Source organism: Phymastichus coffea, unplaced genomic scaffold (genome assembly GCF_024137745.1).
Source record: "Phymastichus coffea isolate CEN01 unplaced genomic scaffold, Cenicafe_Pcof_1.1 PCOF00036, whole genome shotgun sequence".
Taxonomy (NCBI): Eukaryota; Metazoa; Arthropoda; class Insecta; order Hymenoptera; family Eulophidae; genus Phymastichus; species Phymastichus coffea.
In genome coordinates, this window is record NW_026706847.1 from 1,396,116 (window position 1) to 1,416,142 (window position 20,027).

General features: G+C 46.8%; 3 protein-coding genes across 4 annotated transcripts in view; 2 read left to right on the plus strand and 1 right to left on the minus strand.

The window, feature by feature from the left end:
• LOC131663480 (tubulin polyglutamylase TTLL5) overlaps window positions 1-20,027 on the minus strand; it is a 41,136-nt gene that overhangs the window by 15,037 nt on the left and 6,072 nt on the right. The window contains exons 2-4 of the mRNA XM_058933916.1: window positions 13,989-14,165; window positions 11,872-11,955; window positions 11,661-11,784 (exon numbers count right to left, since the gene is read on the minus strand). Coding sequence (XP_058789899.1) covers window positions 11,661-11,784; window positions 11,872-11,955; window positions 13,989-14,158 — 378 coding nt within the window. The 5' untranslated portion in view covers window positions 14,159-14,165. The remainder of the gene's footprint in view (window positions 1-11,660; window positions 11,785-11,871; window positions 11,956-13,988; window positions 14,166-20,027) is intronic.
• On the plus strand, window positions 4,307-11,601 carry LOC131663481 (uncharacterized). 2 transcript variants are annotated; one of them, XM_058933917.1, is made up of 2 exons: window positions 4,307-4,495; window positions 8,965-11,601. In XM_058933917.1, the coding sequence occupies exon 2, from the start codon at window positions 8,999-9,001 to the stop codon at window positions 10,745-10,747; it is 1,749 nt and encodes a 582-aa protein (XP_058789900.1). In that variant the 5' UTR covers window positions 4,307-4,495; window positions 8,965-8,998; the 3' UTR covers window positions 10,748-11,601. The 2 variants fall into 2 exon arrangements, with proteins under 2 accessions (XP_058789900.1, XP_058789901.1); XM_058933918.1 differs by having other exon boundaries at window positions 8,968-11,601.
• LOC131663572 (uncharacterized) lies at window positions 16,580-17,518 on the plus strand. The gene is made up of 3 exons (XM_058934043.1): window positions 16,580-16,735; window positions 16,963-17,128; window positions 17,193-17,518. Exons 1-3 carry the CDS (start codon window positions 16,580-16,582, stop codon window positions 17,516-17,518), a joined length of 648 nt encoding a protein of 215 aa, XP_058790026.1.

Genomic DNA, 20,027 nt, shown 5'->3' on the forward strand with positions numbered 1-20,027 from the left:
GAAAAAAAGGAAAAAGAAAAAAAAGAAGTGCAATTACGATGAAACCTTGGTGCACGTATTTTTTTAATGAATAAAGATTGCTCTTTTTTCGCCTTTATTCTTCTAATACACCACAATAGGGAGATGCTGTCCAGCGATTGCGACATTAACATTGTCAATTGCGCGATCGACTTTCGGAATAATGGATTAGAGATTCCTGTTGTATGCGGTTATGTAAAATAATAAATGACGTACACCGAAGCTCGCGACCTTGTTAATTTGTATTGACGTTCGGATTTGCTGCTCTATAAGTTATTACTTCCGTGACACAATGAAATGGAAGATGTAGATATGATTGCGAGAACTATATTACCGAAGCGTTTATTGAATCGAAAGAGAGTTAAATTGAATTCACTTTATTCCACCATGGGTGGAATCTCGTCTAATGTGTTCGAAATACAACGTAGTTATACAGTAGTAGTACATTGCTTATGGCTAAGTTATCGCTTCGCTTGAGACTGACTTATATAAATAAGACCTATACAAATAGAGATGAATGTTTAAACATAATTAAACTATGATAAGGTAAATGCAATATTAAAGTATTAATAATATCAATAGACCTCAATAGAGATGTGATAAATTTAGATCAACGATTCTTTGATTTGCGTGTAATTAATTTACAGTTTTCTCGTTGAACAAGGTGGTAAGGGGCTCGAATGCAATAATTTAAATAACGACCCGGTACCACAAGCAAGTTAGTCGCAGATGAAATTTGGACGACGCGAATTAGAAGTTTAAGGAAAAGAAGATATGAAGAATCGCGGGAGTACAATTCTTCAAAAACAATCCTAGATGTCCATGCTAGTTTTCCAAGGGTAAAGAGAATAGTTCTTAACCAGGATGCGAATTCGTCAAAGCGATCGAAATCGAATTCTGTCACTGTGAGTGTATTCTATCAACCCAGATAGATCGATAGATAGTTAGATAGAGATAGAGATAGAGATAGAGAGAGAGAGATAGATACATAGATAAATAGATAGATAGATAGATGCCTCTTTATTTACTGTTAAGTAAAATATACAATAAAAATATACAATATAATTTGTAATTTTTACATTTTCTTTATTTTGCAAAATTTTTGTCAAAGTATCTTATTAATTATAATATCATGTATCACATATCACAGTATAATCACACAGAGATGCAATATTAATATGTATAAATATAAATAAATAATTTTGTGCATAGAGATTTCCTCAGTTAAAGCCTATAGTTAACAAATTTGAACAACACAAATAACTTATAATTAAGTTGACTAGATATTAGACTAGAATTATTATAGAGATAAATCATTATCGTGGTATTTGCAAGACTAGTGTGAATTTTCTTTAAGACTAGTAATGTAGTCTGAAAGAACTTTTAGAGACAATTTTTGTCAGTCAAAATAAGTTTATAAATAACTCCAGTAGCACTCACCGCAGGCCTACACGTCCAATTCAAAAAAAATGCTCACGTGCCCTCCTGTTGAAGCCGTCCAGCGACGGCACATGTCCCAGAGACTAGGGCAGAGAGTTCCAGAGATAGACATCCATAACACTCGTAAGAGAGAGAAACTGTTTGTGATTTTTAGTTCCAAAGGAACAGTAGGTGATTAAAATTTAACGAAATCTACCCATTTCCTCAACGTCTCACCAGCGCATTCTCTTTTCGAGGGGGTAATGTTACTCTGCAGTATCTGTACATATTGAAAGAAAGAATATGCGATTCTATCGACCACATGGAACGGTACGAGTCCAAAAGGAAGTTAACGCACGATCCTGTCGCGATGGAAGTTTGGCTGATCGTCTGGAAAGTTTGGCGAACAATACGAAGGGCTGACATATATGCATTAGTACCTTGGGAAATATCAGTTTGCGAGACAAGTTCGCTGCGCTTACGTGAAATAAGCGACGAGCTAACAATGGACTCTACAAATGTGCACTGGCAGAAAAAAAATTGAAAGCGTTGTGGAGTGTGACTTGCGATCGGCGCAGCGAGACGGGGCACATCCCTCGGCGGGCAACGAATTACGCTAAAACCGTTTAACGAGACGAGGCGCCAGCGCAAAGAAGAGCGCCAGGCTCGCGCTATTAGGAGCGAACAACGGCGACGGGGCCGAATGAAAGCAACTCGAAAACGTCATCGCGCGGCCAATCCATAAAACGGAGAGCGAAGCACCGCGATAAACGAGGGAATGCTCGCGGCTTGGCAAATGAGGCTACGAGCGCGATGACGCGAGAAACAAACGTGCTCCCAAGGATAACCAAGAGAAGCGTCTGCGATACAGTATTTTTTCTGTCGAACCATTGAGAGAGAAACAGACAGACAGAGAGAACGTGAGTCAGGAGCTGTCGTCGTGTGTTTATCGCTCGAGATTCGCTAGCGCAGGACCTTATTGCTTGGAAAAAGGGGGGCAGGGCGTCGACCTCGCCGCTGCGGTTAATAACTTTTTCAGGGTTCCTTCTTTCGAGGCGTATTTTTTCGCTCGCCACTATAGAAACGCGACACCGGCTCCGAAATGTTAATCATCTCGCTGCTTTGCTTTCACAGCATGGGACGTTTCTCAATCGTTCCGCGTCCGCTGAGCTTCCTGCTCGCCCCTACATTTTCGGCTAACTTAGACTGTTGATCGGTCGACTTTCGTTTTCGACCGAGCTGTCCGCATTTCGCGTCGGCCACTCACGGGTCACCCAATAATCGACGCGCTCCACGAGAAGCTTTCGTTGTCGAAAATCCACCATGCTCGCACCGACGATGGTCACTGGTCCGTGCCGGCAAGTCGCGCGGCGTCGTCAACACGCGCCATTATTCCTTATCTAATCGCGATCGGTTTTACAACAGTAATTTTCCCGATCGCGTCGAAAGCTCGATCGTTAGCCGATGCAAGCCGAAAGAAATTGTAAGCAAAGTCGCGTGCGCGGCGCCTTGGGAATTCCGCGCTCGTGTTTTCCGATCGAAATGCACGATACCCGCCAAGCAATTATCGCTCGCGTGGATATACACCGAGGCGCGGGAATACCAAACAGATGAATGACAATCAACGGCGCGCGCGAGTCCTCTTCAATGATTACGACTCAATTGTCAGATCGTTAATTTGATAATTCGTATCTCTGGCTAATTTTACCGACGCTAGTAAGCTTCAGTGTTTACACGTCAATTAGCGTACGCCGCCCAGATAAAGGATTTTCATTTGATCGAATGCCGCCAAATAAAATTGAATTATCGCTCAAGCGTCCAGCGTACACGTACATTCGCACTCTATATACTCGTACGCGGTCGAAAAAAAAAAAAAATTAACGAGCCGTCGAGTCGAGCCTTTGTTCTTTAATTCACAAATCTCTCTTTCGGTGCGCATGAATGATTGCAATGTGTGGCAGATCGTGCGACTCGATGCAATTTGCAAGCGCGTCAACAAAAATACACTGGCGGCGCCTATATAATGCATTCATGGGGTCGACGATCCGCTCACCTCGCGAGCGAGCAGCTCGCTTATAAAATCGTTCGCTGTCGAGATATACTCGTATATAAATTGCCACTCGCTACTACGCTACGTCGATGAACAAGCGAACGATTCGAGTGTATTTTCGGGATCTCGGGACGACCCCACTCGGAGTTTATAGAATAGACGGGCTTGTCGAGTCGGACGAGATATTTTCAAGACTTCCGTCGCGCTAATACTGTGGATTATTCGAATGATTTCGCGCGCGAGCAATTTGAAGAAATTACCCGTTGCCGGCGATTCTACTTGTGCGTGGCACTCTCGCGAAAACAGATACAGAGTGGACGTGCCGATTTATTATACGGCACGGAGGCGGCCGAGCTTTCTCTGTACTTGCTGCGCGCGAGCGAGCCTTGGCAATCGAGCCCATCCAAAAGCTCGTCGCGAGATGGCAAATCAGTCGGGGTTATGGCATCCAAAGCCTCTCGCTGGTCGGTTCGTCGCCTCGCGTCGCGTGACGTCTGCTCCGCGAAAAGGGAACGCACCCCGCAGCCTGTCGGCCGCTAACGAAGCCGCTACGTCGGCCAAGCCAATTAGAAAAAGAAAACGAGAAAGGGTAAAAGGGAAGAGGCGCACACGTCGCGCCGGGGAAAAATGGAACGAAAGACACGGAAGGCAAGGAGGAGAGGGCCGCCGACCGTCTGTTTTGACGGAGACGCGCACGCACGGCGACGCAAGACAAAACGGCGCGCGAGAGGCGCGTGCGTGGCGCGCGCGGCGCATAGAAAAGAAGAGAAGAGAAGAAAGAGAAGGTCGCTGCGCGCGCAGCCCGTCGCGCGGCGGCCAGTCAAGTCGAGCGGCCGAGCGCGCGCCAAGCCAGTCTAGCACGAGCCGTGGCTGCCGTCTCTCGGCTAGCGCAGCCTGCCCCGTCGCGCTCACACGAACGCACACGTACGCCACGCGCGCCTCGAGACGGATATATCTGCCTGCGCACGCACACACCGCTTCTCTCGAATAGCAGCGCTGCCAGCACAGGTAGGTAGCCTCCTTTCGTCGTAGCGGCTTTCTCCGCTTTTCCGGCCTGCTATTACAAGTGAGAGGTCGATGCGCTCTCTCTTCTCTCTCTCTCTCTCTCTCTCTCTTTCTCTCTCTCTCTCTCTCTCTCTCTCTCTGCCTCTCTCCCGCTCGCTCTTTCGCGAAGATGCGTTTGTTTATATACACTCGCGGCACAACCTGCAAAGCCGGAGAGAGAAAGAGAGAAACGAAAGTATATACTCGCACACGCAAGCCAAGTCGATCTATACGCGCGCAAGTTGCCGTTCCTCTTCACTGCTTCGTCGCCGGTGTAAACAGTGTGAAGTGCAAGTGCAGACGATGTTAATTCTCTCTCTCTCTCTCTTGTCTAGATATGAGCGTTCAAGTCAAGTGCATGCCTTCGGACTCCGAATCATCAATTTCGCGCGACACGCGAGTTCAACAAACTTAGGAGCGAAATTACGTAATATTCGAGGGAGACAAGGAAGATGCACCGCGCCCGCGGATATGCGGTACGCGTCGCGCTCAACGTGTCCCGAAATAAAAGTCGAATTCGCCGGGCGCCACGCTCGAAATACTGGCTCCTTTACGTAATGCCTTGCTTGGCTTTGCACGCAGGCACACGTTAATTGCATAACGCGGCGGCCTCTCCGGACGAAAATGAAAAGAAAAAAAAGAAAGAAAATATCCGTACGCGCGCCCAATTTGAAAGCGCGCGAAGAAATCTGTAGCGAGGTATCGCCCAGCCGACGACGGTGATTGCAGGAGCGTGCTGAATTGCGGCTAGCTCGAGGAAGGGCTTGGAGGTTGCACGGAGTCATCGGGCAACGATTGAAAGTCGTCGTTGTCTTCGTCGAGTGCTTCCTCGGGGCACGCCCGCTTTGGCGACGTTCGCAAATCATCGAACCGCGCCGTCAGCGCGCGCAAACATTATCGCCGGCGAGGTCCGCCAGTCGCCAGCCCGAGCGCACCCGGATTGCAAGTCGTAATTTTCAATCCCGCGCGAAAACAACGTCGGCGACCGAGCCAAAGATCCCATTACTAACTTACCACTGGAAAACAAAGCGCGCGCCCGTTTCTCGCAACATTCGATCGTGCAAAAAGAGAGAGAGAGAGAGAGAGAGAGCTACACCGGCGCGTCGTCGTCGCGTGCCAAAACGTCCGGGCGGCGTGCGAAAATTTACGCGAAGGCAACTTTTACCGCGGCAAAGACGCCGTCAGCGTTCCGCCGTAATATCGCAGGGTCAGAGAGTGAGAGATTTTTGCGCTGGCCAAGTTTAATTGAATTTGGAATGAAAGGCGAGCGAGAGGATTGCGACAGTTGCAGACGCGCGCGACGGCGGTATCAAATATAAATGGCGCGGTGTGCGTTGCTTCTAGTTGAAAAAAAAACAGCAGTTCGCGAGGCGCAGGGAATGCCATATTTCCCAAGAGAGACGTGCGCGAACCGCGGAGATTTATTTTCCTCGTCGCCGTCGTCGTCGTCGTCGTCGTCAATGATGCATCTCTCTCTGTCTCTGTCTTGCGCATACAAGCTTTTGTTGCCGCTCCGTAATAATGCACGTCGCTCGCAGCTATCCATTTGGCCGCGAAGCCCATGTATCCGTGCCTCATTGCTCGCCGCGCGTGAATTATGAAACGCGCGGTTACTTCAACGGTGTCCATTGAATAATCGACGAGCGCGCTCGGCTCGCAACAGATCGAATTCGCAGGGCGATCGCAGCGATCTGGCCTCCGCGTTTGCACTCCACCCACGGGGTCGAGCGATGGGCTTCCGGCTCGCCCGGAGATCGAAAGCACGCCTAGATTTCAGCGACGATATCTTGGAAGAGGTCGCGTGTAACGCTCCGTAGCACGTTGCAGTGCGCAGGGCTGCTGAAATCCTTCAACGACGAGCTTGACTGCTTGCAATTTTTATCGGCTATTGCGCGTCCACGTGCTGCTTGATACGCACTTCACAATCAATGGAAAAGATAGTGGATTTTCACGAGCAGCAACTTTTTTTTCAAAACGATAGAGACAACGATCCTTTAGAGAGAGAGAGAGAGAGAAAGAGAGGGAGATAGAGAGAAAGAATTGTGCAAGAGAGAGACTACGGAGAGGGGGGGGAGCATCAATAAATTAGTTTGACTTTGCCAGAGGCAGTTTAAGTATTTATGTGACAAGTATTTATAAGTGCAAATGCACGTATAAGCGGTGTGAAAACCGGTATAAAGAGAGAGAGAGGGAGAGAGGGAGAGAGAAAAAAAGAACAGCACGAGGAAACGTCAAGATAACGCACTCGGGAAAACGCCACTTGTTTACGGCAGTGAAATTCACTGGCACGGAGAGCGCTTGCGCACATATGAAATTACTCGATCAAATTTATTTACCCAAGAATTGTTCCTAGTTGCTATTGTTGTTTGTTCGTCGGCCAAATTTTATTCGGCACGCCTTGCCTTGTAAAAATACATCGATCAATTTTGGCTGTCACGCCAGGTAATTAAATTAATTTGATACCACCACCGGACCTTTAACGATGAGGTTGCTGACACATCGTCGCGCGGAGCAAAAAAACTAATATCGTAGTCGAGTTTGACGTAAAAACAATCCTGCGTATACACGCTAGAGATAATAAGACACAAACATACGCGCGCACACACATATGCAGATTCACCCATGCGTGTCGTTCTGTCATATCTAATATCGGCTACTAACAATATCTGCGCAGCTAATATAAGCTTTTTGTCTAATTACCGTGGAGGGTTGGGTATAAGTTCCGCGCAGCACGTGAGTTCGTCGATACGATGTTCGTAATTGGTTCCTGTATTATGCTTTCGAGAGTCACGTTTCACGTTACGATTGCACGATCTTCTGTCCTCGTATATTTCACGCGAACGCAAAGTTGTACTCCGATTTTACGCTACGAAAAAAAAAAAGAAAAAATAACAAGAAGGAAGTATGTCCATCTAAAATGCAACAAAAAGAGGTGAACGGTCGTCTTGTCTCTCGCTAATCGATATGTGTAAAAATACCTTTGCGGCTGAGATGATGATGATGAGAGACGCATGAATTATTCAAAAGACTATCTAATTAAACTCCCGCAAAGTCGTAATTTACGTTTTATGACCCTCTCGCGTCGCTCGCACTTGACAATATTTTTTTTGTCTTTCTTATTTTTGCTTCTCGAAGAGTTACGACAGATCCGCGTTGCATTATAATAACGCGCGGATCATTCGTTTTCGCGACAATCGAAGTTCGAAAATTATTCAAAAACGCTTGGGTCGTACAATCGTTAAAAACGCTTGGTTGTTTGTCGATTGGCGGTGAGAGAAGAAAAAATAAATAAATAAAAGCGCGCGGGCTTTCGGCACGGGTGCGCGTGCTACGCGACATTTCGCATGTTGTCGCTCCACGTGAAAGAGATCGAAAGTTCAGTTTTTCTGTGTCGAACACTTTCGTATATTTGGAAGGTCACCGTTGTAAACACATTAAAGGCAGCCGACCGCCGCAATGGTTACAGGTGAGCTTCTTGGTTACAGTAATGGTGAATGTGCATATGGCGTAATATAGATACGATGAGTAGTTTGACATAACATATCCTTCGCGTTTCGTCTTCTTCGTTACGCGTAGTTTCTCTTTTTTTTCTCTCTTAATCACTTGTTTTATCGAGTTAGTAGACTTATTTTTGAACGAGGAGCTCGTTATCTACGACGGATATTTATATATGCTGGCAGCAGTGACAAGAAGAAGACAAATGTCCGTAAATAATGTTTACGTCCTGGTCGTAGTAGTTATATTATATTATGCACGAACGCTGTGTCGCGTAAGAGAAGGTTAGCCGTGTAATTAAAAAGATAACGGCGCGCGCGCGACAATAATAATAAAAAAGAAAAAAAAAAGAAGCAACAGCAATTGTATAAGCGTACGCATGCTTATAACGGTACCTCGCGTGGAAACAAATATATAATAGCTTGCATGAAAATCAATTCGCGTTGATTCGAAGTGCGCACAACCGTTCTGGATGAGTAGCCATTTAAAATAAGCGGCAAAAATTAACGTCGCAATGCTAACCTCTCATAGTCGACGAAAGGATCGCCGGACTAAAAAAAAGCCAACGACCACTCTGAGGAACTTTATTGAATTTGCCTGTTTGCCGTTTGAAAAGTCGCGCGCGCAATTGCATTTATATACATCCGACCCTCGAGATTACTGCTCGACACTTTCTCTGATGCTGTGCGTGTGTATGTACTTTTATCGATCGATTCAAAGCATTTACAAAGCGTAAAAAAATACATTGAATCGCCGTTATTCCAACAAAAACAACCTTCTTTTTTTATACAAGAGAAAAATAAACGAGCAGAGTTTCGGGGTAAAGCTCGCCTCAAAATTCAGCACACGCCGCTTTGAATCGCAATAATCCCGCGAGCGAAATCCTCTTTGCCTCGTGTTTCTCGTCTCTAACGCAGTCACTTTGGTGGATGTTTCAGTAGCGCCGACAACACAGCAGCACACACTTACAAAATGCCAGGGCACCGCCAGCCAAACAGTCTGGAGCTGCTGAGCTTGCAGCGAGTATGCCAAGTATTGGACGGCACGTGCCGCCGACTGCAGGTGCTCTCCCAGGAATCGTCCGCCGCACAAGTACTCAACTTCGCTAAGCAGACTATCAGGCCGTACTACGCTAATGCACTCACAGCCAGACTTAGATCGCAAGTCATCGACGAGACGTCGAGGATGCTGTACGGGCCGTCTACCGATGGATCTACGTTGATTTCCGGACCAGCGCCACTATACCTACTGGCCTTGCTACTCGGTCACGACATCAAAAGACTGAAGGTGAATTTGTGCTGCTATTACGGCTGCAGTCATCAGACGTCACTGCTGAAACTTCTGGCAACCGAGGGAGTTGGCCTGGAGTCGCTGGAGCTCGCAAGATCGGCACTGCTGCGGTTGGACTGCAAGTTGCTCAAGTCGGCGCTGATGAACATGAAGAATCTCCAGAAGCTGACGCTTCGCAACATTGCCAGCGATACGGTGCTACAGGTGGTGGGCAAAGCTTGTCCCAAGCTCATCGTGCTCGACGTCGCTTGCTCGCGACAAGTGACCGATGTCGGGCTCAAGCAACTCATAATGCACGTCGAGTTTCGAGACCGAGCGCCACGACAGGCCAGTCGAGAAGCTACTAGCTGGTCGAAAATCAAGAGCCTCTTGTCAAAATTGAAGATGAAGAATCCCAGATCGGACAAGCGAGACAAGCAGGTGCTGCTGGATCACTGCGAGAGTCGAAATTTCCTCTGCGACACGTTGAGAGTGCTGAACGTTGCCAACACCGGAGTGACGAGCGCCGGAGTATTATTGGCACTGATGCACGTGCCGCAGCTGGAATCGCTCGCGGAATATAGTCACATGGGTCGCGTGGTGGAGATCATGAATCGCGGCGTGATCGACTTTAAAACGCCGTTCAGTCTGACCCAAGCGAGGAGTTCGCGAACTACTCCCGCGAGGTTGGAGTTGCTTGCGCAAGCGTGTCCGCGAGTGGAGAAACTGCACATATCCGAGCCACATCATCCACCGGAGGGCTTGAGGCTGTTCCCGTACGTCACGTCGCTGAGTGTCCACGGGATACCAGTGCAGAAGGAATGGCTCGACGGGTTCTACGGATATCTGCGAATCAACGGGTCGAACCTGAAGGAACTGGATTTGAGGATTGCGCAGAGCGAAGTGCCACTTGACATCGATCTCAAGGAAATCTTCGCGAGCTGTCCCAACTTGCTAACTTTCAGTAAGGATGGCTCCAACGTCATCTGGACTGCTGGTCCTGATCCGCCGGTTATGAAGTACTTGCGAAGCGTACAGCTGGGCAGAACAGTGAGCGCACTGACCATCACCAAGATTTTGTCCTTGGCGCCAGAACTCACGGCTCTACACGTGCACAGCTGCTTCGACTTGACGAACGAACAATTGGAAAAGCTGCTCAGCGAGCCTGCCAAACCGCCAAAGTCGTATGGATTGCGACGTGCCGAAGCGCAGCGCAACAGCTTGGTACAGAATCTCGAGTGCTTCTACATCTACGAGGCGAGTAAAGTGTCGGCTTCCACGGTCTTGAACATGTTTAAGAGTTGCGGTAAGCTGAGGAGGATTGGTAATCTTGCCAATTGGGGTCTTGACTGCGAAGGAGTTAGAACGCTGAGGAATACACTTGCCAAGGCGAATCTCGACGTGGATTTGTGTCCTGGATCACATTGGTTTTGGAGCAATTGCATTCAGTAGCGATGAATCAACTTGTCCGCTCGATGTTCCTCCTAAGGCGGACGGACTGGTCTTGTTTTTACGTTCTATAGCTGCCATTCACATTGTATCTATCTCTCTCTTTCTCTCTCTCTCTCTCTCTCTCTCTCTCTCTCTCTCACTCTCTCACTCTCTCACTCTCTGTCTCTCCACGAAAAACAAATGCGGACTGTCAATTCATCAGTATTACCGATATTTCGCCGTCAGCCCCCGCAATCCCTGTCCACTCGATATATACATTATAATTGCAATTTCGATGCTGCGTGACAGCATAGCATCGAAATGCAGTAACGAACTTGTTTGTTTTGCGAGAGCATGGTGAAGAAAAAAAAGAAAAAGATGACATTCTCGAAAGATTTTCTTTTTTCGCAATTAGCTTTTCGCAAACGTCGTCGTCGTCGTCGTCGTCGTGGACATAAAAAGAAGATCACCTGCGCATATATAGGATTAAGGACGTATTAGCCAGTAAGCTCTTGATTGTAATCTCGCATCGATTTATGCTTTCGACTTTTTAACGATCGTTATATGTAATCTCGCGGTATACAAGGAGATAAAGCAAGCAGCAACAGATACGAGATATCTAATTGCGCACCTACGTAGAGAAGATTGTGTAGCTACGCAGCATAGCAACGCCGTTGTAGTTCGTGCATTTCTGAAAAATCGACCGATTAAATATACATACACACATGCATGTACACGCTGTAACACCTCGCGTCAATTATGCGATATCCGCCTATCCTGTATTCCCTTCTCGTTAACGCCAATATACTCGTGTATCGAGAGTTATTGTGTGCCAAATCCTTTTGTACAACGTTATGATTAATAAAAATCTTGTAGAAGAGAACTTTTACAATTTTTTTTGTCTTTTGAAATTCCCATTGTCGAATGAACGTACCTCTGTTAGGCCGTGGGACTGCAAGAGAACGTTGATCAATTTGGTATCTGCCTGGAAGATTTTGTACGTCATGTGCAGCTGCTTTGCAGGTGGATTTTCCGGAGGCTCGGCTAGCGCGGAACATCTACAAAGGAATAAATCCGCGCAGGGAGCATTAATTTCTATTTTTGATTCAGAGAGGAGAGGAAAGAGGTTGGTTCGTTATACTTACTTGAACCGTAGTATCGGGCTTTTGTTACCGCTCGGTCCGCTCAAAAGCCACTCGCTCGACTGTGCGCTTCTGTCTTTCGCCGTGCTGCAATCGAATAGCAATGTACTTAATGTTGATTTTCGAAGTCGTAGAATTTAACGTGCGAGGCAAATGATTCAGAAGAGCCATTAGCGTGAATTTTCAGTTGCGACGACGGTCTAAGTGAAACAGCCTGTATAGTGCATACGAAATGATAGCTAACTGCAATCGAAATCATAGCGACGTAACTTATGAAACTAAATAGTGAGGGAACCGAACGAGAACTTGATTCAAACAAACTTCCCTTTGGAAACGAGGATCGTAATAATTTGAATTTCTGGCATCTCTCGTAGTCGCTCACGGTATACCCAAGGGATAAAACGTATCAGTTTGAGTGAAAAGGCGCATTTCCGAAGTTAATAATCAATCTGCGTGATGAAATTGCTCAAATACGGCTGTCCATGCTAATAATTGAAAGTCACGTTGACGAATGTCGAATGGGCGGGACAAAAGTAAGAATCTTCCTGATGAAGTCGACTGCATGCTTCCCACTGAAGGCACGTCTTGCGCTCGTCTTTCAAAAGTACCGCGATCGATAATACACTGTTGAATTATAACCCATCGTAATGGCGGTAGAAAAAGAAGGTATAGCGAACCACGCAGAAGCACGCGGAGAAAAAAAAACCCGAAACGAGGCTATCTCCAACGCCCTCGGCTGAAAGGGCAACGCCGAATAGCCGTTCGACGATATACAACGAAAGCCACGCAACGGGAGAGCGCGCAGAAAATGTGCGAAGCACGTGGTTTTTCGCGCGCTCGAAAACCCGCTACGAAGCCGTAAAAAGAAAAATGAAAGGGAGACGTTCCTCCTGTTTGCGAACGGAAGCAAGAATCGCGGGACCGCTTTGCGGGCTGCCTTTACAAGCTGGGCGTCTCTTCCGTTCTCATTACATCCGAATTTCGGGGCTGCTTGTGAAATTCGGCCGAGCGCTAACGAACCAAAGCCGCCGTGAAACGTCAACATTTCGCACGCGCGCCACGTCTGATTAGCATATTATGCGCGCGTGCAGCATCGTTTCGCGCTTCGTTGTCGTGTCTCTCTTCTTTCGTCCACGCTCGCGCGTTCCTCGCTACGTGCCCGCGCGAACGCGACGCGTTGGGGGGCGGCTCGATTCTGTCGGTTATTTCGCGCGATTGTACTTTCGACGTTTCCCGCTTGGTCGACGCAGGACAGCCGTAGCTTCGTATCGACGTGCGCGCAATCGGTTAGGTTCGAGAAACGTCTTTTCGCGCTCACAGCGAAAATTTTCCGAGGAGCGACCCGATAGCGAAGAGCAACAAATCATCTGGCAAAAGGAAACGATGTACGCGAAACGAGCAACATGTACAGTATTAACAACACGACACTCGAGAAGACTAAACGCACACGTTAACTTTCGCGAAGCGCTCGTTAAAAGCAAGTACGAGTCTCGTCAGCTTGAAACGACCAGTTTCCGCGCGAGAGACATGCTCGGCAGGTTTGAAAAATTGACGGCTTTCAAATTCGATAAGCACGGTAATACAGGGAGGGACGATCGATTCGCGTACACGAGTTCTTTCCCGAGAGCTGGCGCCGCGCATCGGTAACGACGATACCTGCCAAGGTATGGAAAGAAAAATCGCGTAACCGGGCGTCGGTTCTCGCGAGGATTATCTACAAACCGTTCTGCGAGTAATATGCAAAATGCGTGCGACAGGCAGGTCGAGAAATTCCGGATAGGTCTCATTTTGATAAGTATGGTGCGGCAATAATGTCGTCGGTTTTGTTTTTTTTCTCTTTTATTATATCGTTTACTCGATCGTGAGTCCGGTGTAACCGATGTTTCATTGCTCGCTTTTAATGCTCGTTTCGAAAGTATCAGCGCGTGCATTAAAATTGCTCAACAAGACGAGCGGCTGCCAGAATTGATTGCTTAGAAAGTATGTAAATGGTGAGCGCGTCTTTTCATCGAACAACTCCTCGAAACCCACTCAATTATAAGCGACATATCGAGAGTGTCAGGCGGTTAAGTAAGAAGAAGAAAAAATGAATGGGAAGCGCGCGCGCGAAGTATACTCACCTGTCGGATTTGTCGTTACTGTGCAGAGGCTTGTGGACATAAGGCTCGAGCGCCTCCTCGCTGCTGTTGGACAGTTGCGACATGCCCGATAGGCTGGACGATGACATGAGCTGCTTGGAGCGTTTACCTTCCAACTTGCCCAGCGTGATGCTCTTCATCTGCGACAGCATTTTGCAGCTGAAAAATAAGGAGAGCAGCAAAGCTGAAATGATATTCCAGCGCGATTGCGGCGAGCGTGATTGAATTCGACGAGGAATAAGCCGAAACCGCACGCGGTCAGCCGGGCAGCCGACGTGAAGCGTGCCACGGGCAGAAGCTTAACGTTAGCGAGCGTCAAGGACGATAACGCAGGCGTAGCTTTCTCGCGGTGTGCATTAATTTATGAGCCACGGATTACGACAATCGATCGCGCTCGATTGTCAGTCAGATATCGTGCAAATTGATTGCTTTGATGCCGATGTCCTTCGCGCGAGGCTCGCTATATACGCTTTGTTTCTGCTTGCGTGCCGGGTCGTTCGAAAAATCGACATTCCGAAAGGAAGAAATCATCGGCGCCGATCGCCGACCCACGAAAATTCCAACGCGGTGTCCCGCTCTAGCAAGCCCGGCGCGTTCGCCGAGACGAGCGCGACGCGTCCGGTCGCGCGAGGGAGCTCACCGTGACGAGAGACCGAGCCTCGCGCGGACCGTGCGGTGCGGAAGCTGGCGCGGGCGAAAGCGCCGAAGACGAGCCAGCGGCACGCGCCACGGAACTCTAACTCGGTCAGCCCGAGCGCGAGTGCATGCGGAGACGAGACTTCTATGTGCATAGAGACACGCGACTGAACAGAAAAGAAACGACCATAAAGGTCGCGAATATAGCCAATGACACATAGGCAAAGACCCTCGCCTCGTTTTAACTCGAGGTGGGCTCGAGCGCGACGCTAGTGCTTATGGAGCCTCGCCACGGCGGAATCTTATGGATTAATTTACGTGGTAAATTGTTTTCTGGTTCTTGGCTTTCGCCTACTTTCAATTGACGATGTTCTAGTTTGACGCATGGATTAATCGACATAGATTATCCGTCTGATTGTAATGGAGCGACAATTCGAGTTTTTAAACTGATGAATAGCATATTGAATTACACGATAAATAAGCACGATTATAATTTGGTCAGTACACGCTTCCTTGGGAGCGTGCAGCTCAAGGCCGCACTCGCTAAACCGCGCAGCAGCCTATACTCGACACAGTTTCCAGAGCATCGTCGCAATCAACGACAATTATACAAATAAACCTCAGCTCGTGTCGAACAATCGATTGCTCTCCGAGGTTAAGGTTATAAACGCTCGCCTCTCTCTCTCTCTCTCTCCGCGCCAATGGAAGGGCTTACGTGACACATGAAAATTAGATGAAAAAAGCTCGCAACGACGATGAACGAGTGTCCGTCAAGCTATGACATTGAATAGGCGAACTAGTTTCTCCGGTCGCGGGGAAAAATCAATTTGACAAGTGCTTCGCTTGAAGTGCAACAGCAAGATAACGGAAACGGGCGAATATGCGCGCCGAGCTTGCGTTACGCACGCTAACCTAATTAAACGTATTTGCGCGTGTCGCTCTATCGCCTACGTGCGCGGCACGGACCGGAGGTAGAGGCAGGAATCAACCCACCTACCTAGCGCAGCGCGTAGACGCGCGCCAATTATTTCCGTCGCGGCGTCGACAGACGTACGCAGGCATCGGCGCCGGTCAAAGAGAGAGGTCTTCCTACGAGGTACGCGGTTTCAATTTTTTTTATTTTATTTTTTTTTCGTTTAATCGACGTATATCGCTCCCGCGCCCGCTCGAGCATTCCACTCGCGACGCGACCCGCGCATCGTCACGCATGTCAGAGAGAAAACCGCGCCGCGACGATGCTGTTTAGAAGGCGCAATATGCTTAGCTTTCGTGCCAGCGCCAGGTAATAGAGAAGCAGGGCAATGAACTTTGCGAGGCGAGAGGGCAGCGAACTTTTTCACGCGATCGAGGATGATTTTTCGACGAAACATCGTTATTTGTTCGAGGAACGTCACGAGGCGCGCAGTTTTTTTTTTCTGCCTGGTGCGCGTCTATTCCGATGCATTTGACACTGAGAAGATCGCGTATGCGGATGATGCGCGAAACGATGCAACAGTTAACGCAGACGCGAATGTTTGCCGGTTGGCGTGCCAAAGCGAATGCATCATGTCGATTGCATACTCGAGAGAGCGACGTTACGTGTGTTACGTGTTTACCCGCGAAGCATATGCGATTTGCAAATTGCGGCCAATTTCACGTGGATCTGTCAAAAGAAATGATAAACTCTCGGTTTATAACCAGTAAAAAAGACTGAAAAAAGCATCGACCGGGAGAAGGTGATTCCAACGAGAAAAAAGCCCGAAAGCATGCGCGGCGTGTTGTCGCAAACTCTTTCGAAATTATCGTCGTAGTTAGGAAAAGAAATGGGAAGAATCTGTCGGCGAAGAGCGATCAATTGTAAAATTCGTAATAATACGTTGGTAGCACATGATCACGGTGTGTTGACGAGAAGCGAAGCTAAGAAACGTCGCTGTCAACATGTACAACCGATCACGACGATGCCGGAGCGTAGCAGTAGATTACTGGAATTGCCGGTGGAAATTCAATTGAAAATTATGGGATACCTAGGCTGCCGCGATCTCGAGACTCTCAAACGCACGTCAAGGAAACTGCAGTCCATCGCGCTACATCCGTCACTGTGGAAGGAGTACGAGGTTCTTTGCTTTAATTTACGACAATTTTGAGCTTTGACTCGATTCTTTATTTGTTTATTTATTTTCTTCATAATGCTTTTGCACGGTTTTTTTTATGGGTCGTGGTGTATGGCTACGACTTGTACATTTGAAACAAATGAGGTTAGGATGCGAAAACAAACACAAATCTTTATTGGCGGAGTGTGTGTGTGTGTGTGTGTGTGTGTACGCGCGCGTGCTTGTTGCAGATATTGGACGACAAGACAGCGCCATCCGAAATCATCAGCAACCTGAAGCGAATGAGTTTACTGAAGAAGATTGTGATACGAAATCGAATCGACACGAACAACATCGTCCGGCAAATATCACTGTCGAACAAACATTTAGAAGAGCTGCAAATAACGTACAAACACGGTAAGCCACGATCGACCTTCCCCCAAGTCAATTAAAAATTAACAATCGTTGATATCACTTGCAGACGAATCAACAATGTACCTGCAAGCACCACTAATGAGACGGCTGGTCGAGCGTTGCCAGCAACTGCACACAATCAATTTAGATGGCGTTTACTGTCGAAGTCTCAAATTTTATCGGTTGCTGGGTAAAAAAGTCTTTGGCAATTTACGCTCTCTCAACGTTAAAATGACAATGGGCCAGATCAAAGCATTCGTCAGTCATCTGAACGAGCAAAATCGTGATAACGTGTACAAAAGTTTGCGCGAGCTTGGCCCGCGTTATTGGAAAGTCGTCAGATACCTCAGGCTCGGCGACTTCCGATGGATTCAGAAGCAAAATACGCATTGATTTCTTTTTTGTTATATTGTTGCTTGCCAATTATTTTTTGGTTGCAACGTTTTTACACCAAGATTTTTTAATCTCCCCTTTTTGTTGTGAAAATTAAAGTCCTTCATTCCTCGTTGGATGTTCCGAAAAGTCCGTGTACGAATTGGTTTATTTACCGCGTTACGTGTTCTCTTTTTCATTAAAAAAAAAAAAAGGCGTGGAAAATCGAAGTTGTGGCACGCACTTGCGTAGGCGCGTGAAAGGAACGAGGCACGTCACTTAGCTTCCGTAGCGAATAACGCGCGGCACGCCTTGTCGACATTCACGCAATTATTTTCGATGAAAATTGAAAAAAAGAAAAAATCCTGGCTTCGTAAAAGATGATTAAACAGCTTTAGCCAATTAGCAAACTCAGCGATAATTACTCGAGGAAAGCCGCAGTAATTAACGATTACACCTGCAGTTTCGTGCTCAGTAAAAGTGCATACTGCAATTGTATAATAAGATTGGCGAAACGCGTGTTAACCAACTGTTGTTTTCTTTCTAACGACCGACGCTTTCTCTCTCTCTCTCCCTCTCTCTCTCTTTTATTTCTCGCTTCTTCATGCAAATAAGGCTCCGTGAACTTTTCGCGATGGCGCAGACGCAGCGGCGTGTTGCAGCCTATTATTTTTCCGTGAGCTGGAAAGCAGCTATGGTGATGGTGCTTTGTTATTTAAATTACACGCCAACGCAAAAGGACAAGAAAGCGAGCGAGAGAGAGAGAGAGAGAGAGAGAGAGCACCAGCGCATGTTTTCGAAAAATATAAAAAAGAAAGAGAGAAAAAGCGATCAACTATGCTTTTAATTGATGTCAATCGACAACCTGCGCTTGATGCATTCTTAATACATTACAGCAGTCTTTCCTTTTATTATAGCAGCTCGTAATATTAGATATTTCTTTGCTTTATTAATTGTTCCAGTCGTGCTAATTTCCCAACCCGATTTTCTTGTGTGTGTAAGTGATTAGTTCTCTGTCCCAGAGCCTGTGGGCCTTATATTGCTTTTCGTGTTCCACGAACTGTTTGATATTTTCGGGGCGCCATCTGAGATTCAAAATTGCATTTCCTTGAGAGCCAATCGATTTTACGATTTCCGTACAAAATGCTAAATAGAAGAATTTTCAATGTTATTGACCGAGGATCGCGTGGCAATTCAATAACTGTTAGTTATTAGAGAGCATAACGTTCAACGCACATGGAACTTACCAATAATATACACAGCACTACGAACATTTGAATTCGACAAGCCCAAGTGACTCGTAGGTTTATCTTGGTCGAACAATCAAAGGCAACGCGCACGCGAGAATTAGATCGGCCATTGGGGCACGAAAGTGTACGTGTATTCGGCTATTCGGCGATCTGATGTATAATATAATGGACACGACAACGACGACGATCCGTTAGACGAACCGTGAACTGCTGCGGGTATGAGCCATCGCTTTTGTTTTTCTTGGAGCTGAGGTGAACGTCTTTGCTTCGTAACATCGGCTCTGCTTTCGATCCACAAATTTTCAACGGATATATACTTTACCTTTAAGAGGATAAACATTTTGTTTCGGCTGTTCTTTTTTTTATGGCTACCATGACGAAAAGAAAGTTTGAAGTTGTTATTACTCGCATAAACTATTCGATTCTTACGCCATCAGTTCTAAATAACAGAGCATTATTGAGTTACCAATGTCGTTTCAAGAAATTGCTTTGAGTTTCTTATTGCTTAAATACCAATAACAAAAATAAAGTTTTCGCGATCAACTATTCTTAGGATTTAAAGTTTATTTCTAATAACTGTTACATTTTTTTTATTGAAAACCACGCCACATCAACTTCAAGTATTAAAATAATGCATATTCGAAAGTCTTCAGAAATATATATTTCGCGAACGAGGTGCGCAAGGTACGAGCTCGAACGGTCGACCTTGGCGCGGCGACGAAAAAAAAAATCACTGGGGGGCGTGAAAAACGTGCATCTCGCAACCGCAATGCAGCTTCCTTGACGGCGAGAAAAAAAGACAAGAGGGACGAGAGAAAGAAAGTAAATGCGGCAAGCTACGGAGCAGGCGCAAGAGATACTTATCGCGCGCTGCTGCCAGTGCCAAAGAACAACGAGTGCATGCATTTCCTTGGCGGATTCGAGCCGACGATCGGGTTGATGGAATGTAACCGCTAATTAGGTCGCTCGAAACCGGGAAAACCGAGTGCGCGGAAGGTTTCTACGTTTGATCTGCTTTTCCGAGTTTCGACACGTGGTTTGATTGACCGATGCGGCTAATTCATTTGCTGGCGATCGATCGTCAAAGGCTTTCAAATTTATTCGTAATATACGAGTGAACGAATGACTCGTCCAAACGTCACAAGTTCAAATTGAGCATTCGTCTAATCGTACCACTAAAACGATCAAAATGATAGGGCTTGACATTGCCGCGAGATCGTGTAGCCATAATCGCGTAGTTAATTAACGAAAGGAGAAAAAAAAAAAAGAAAAATAAAAAA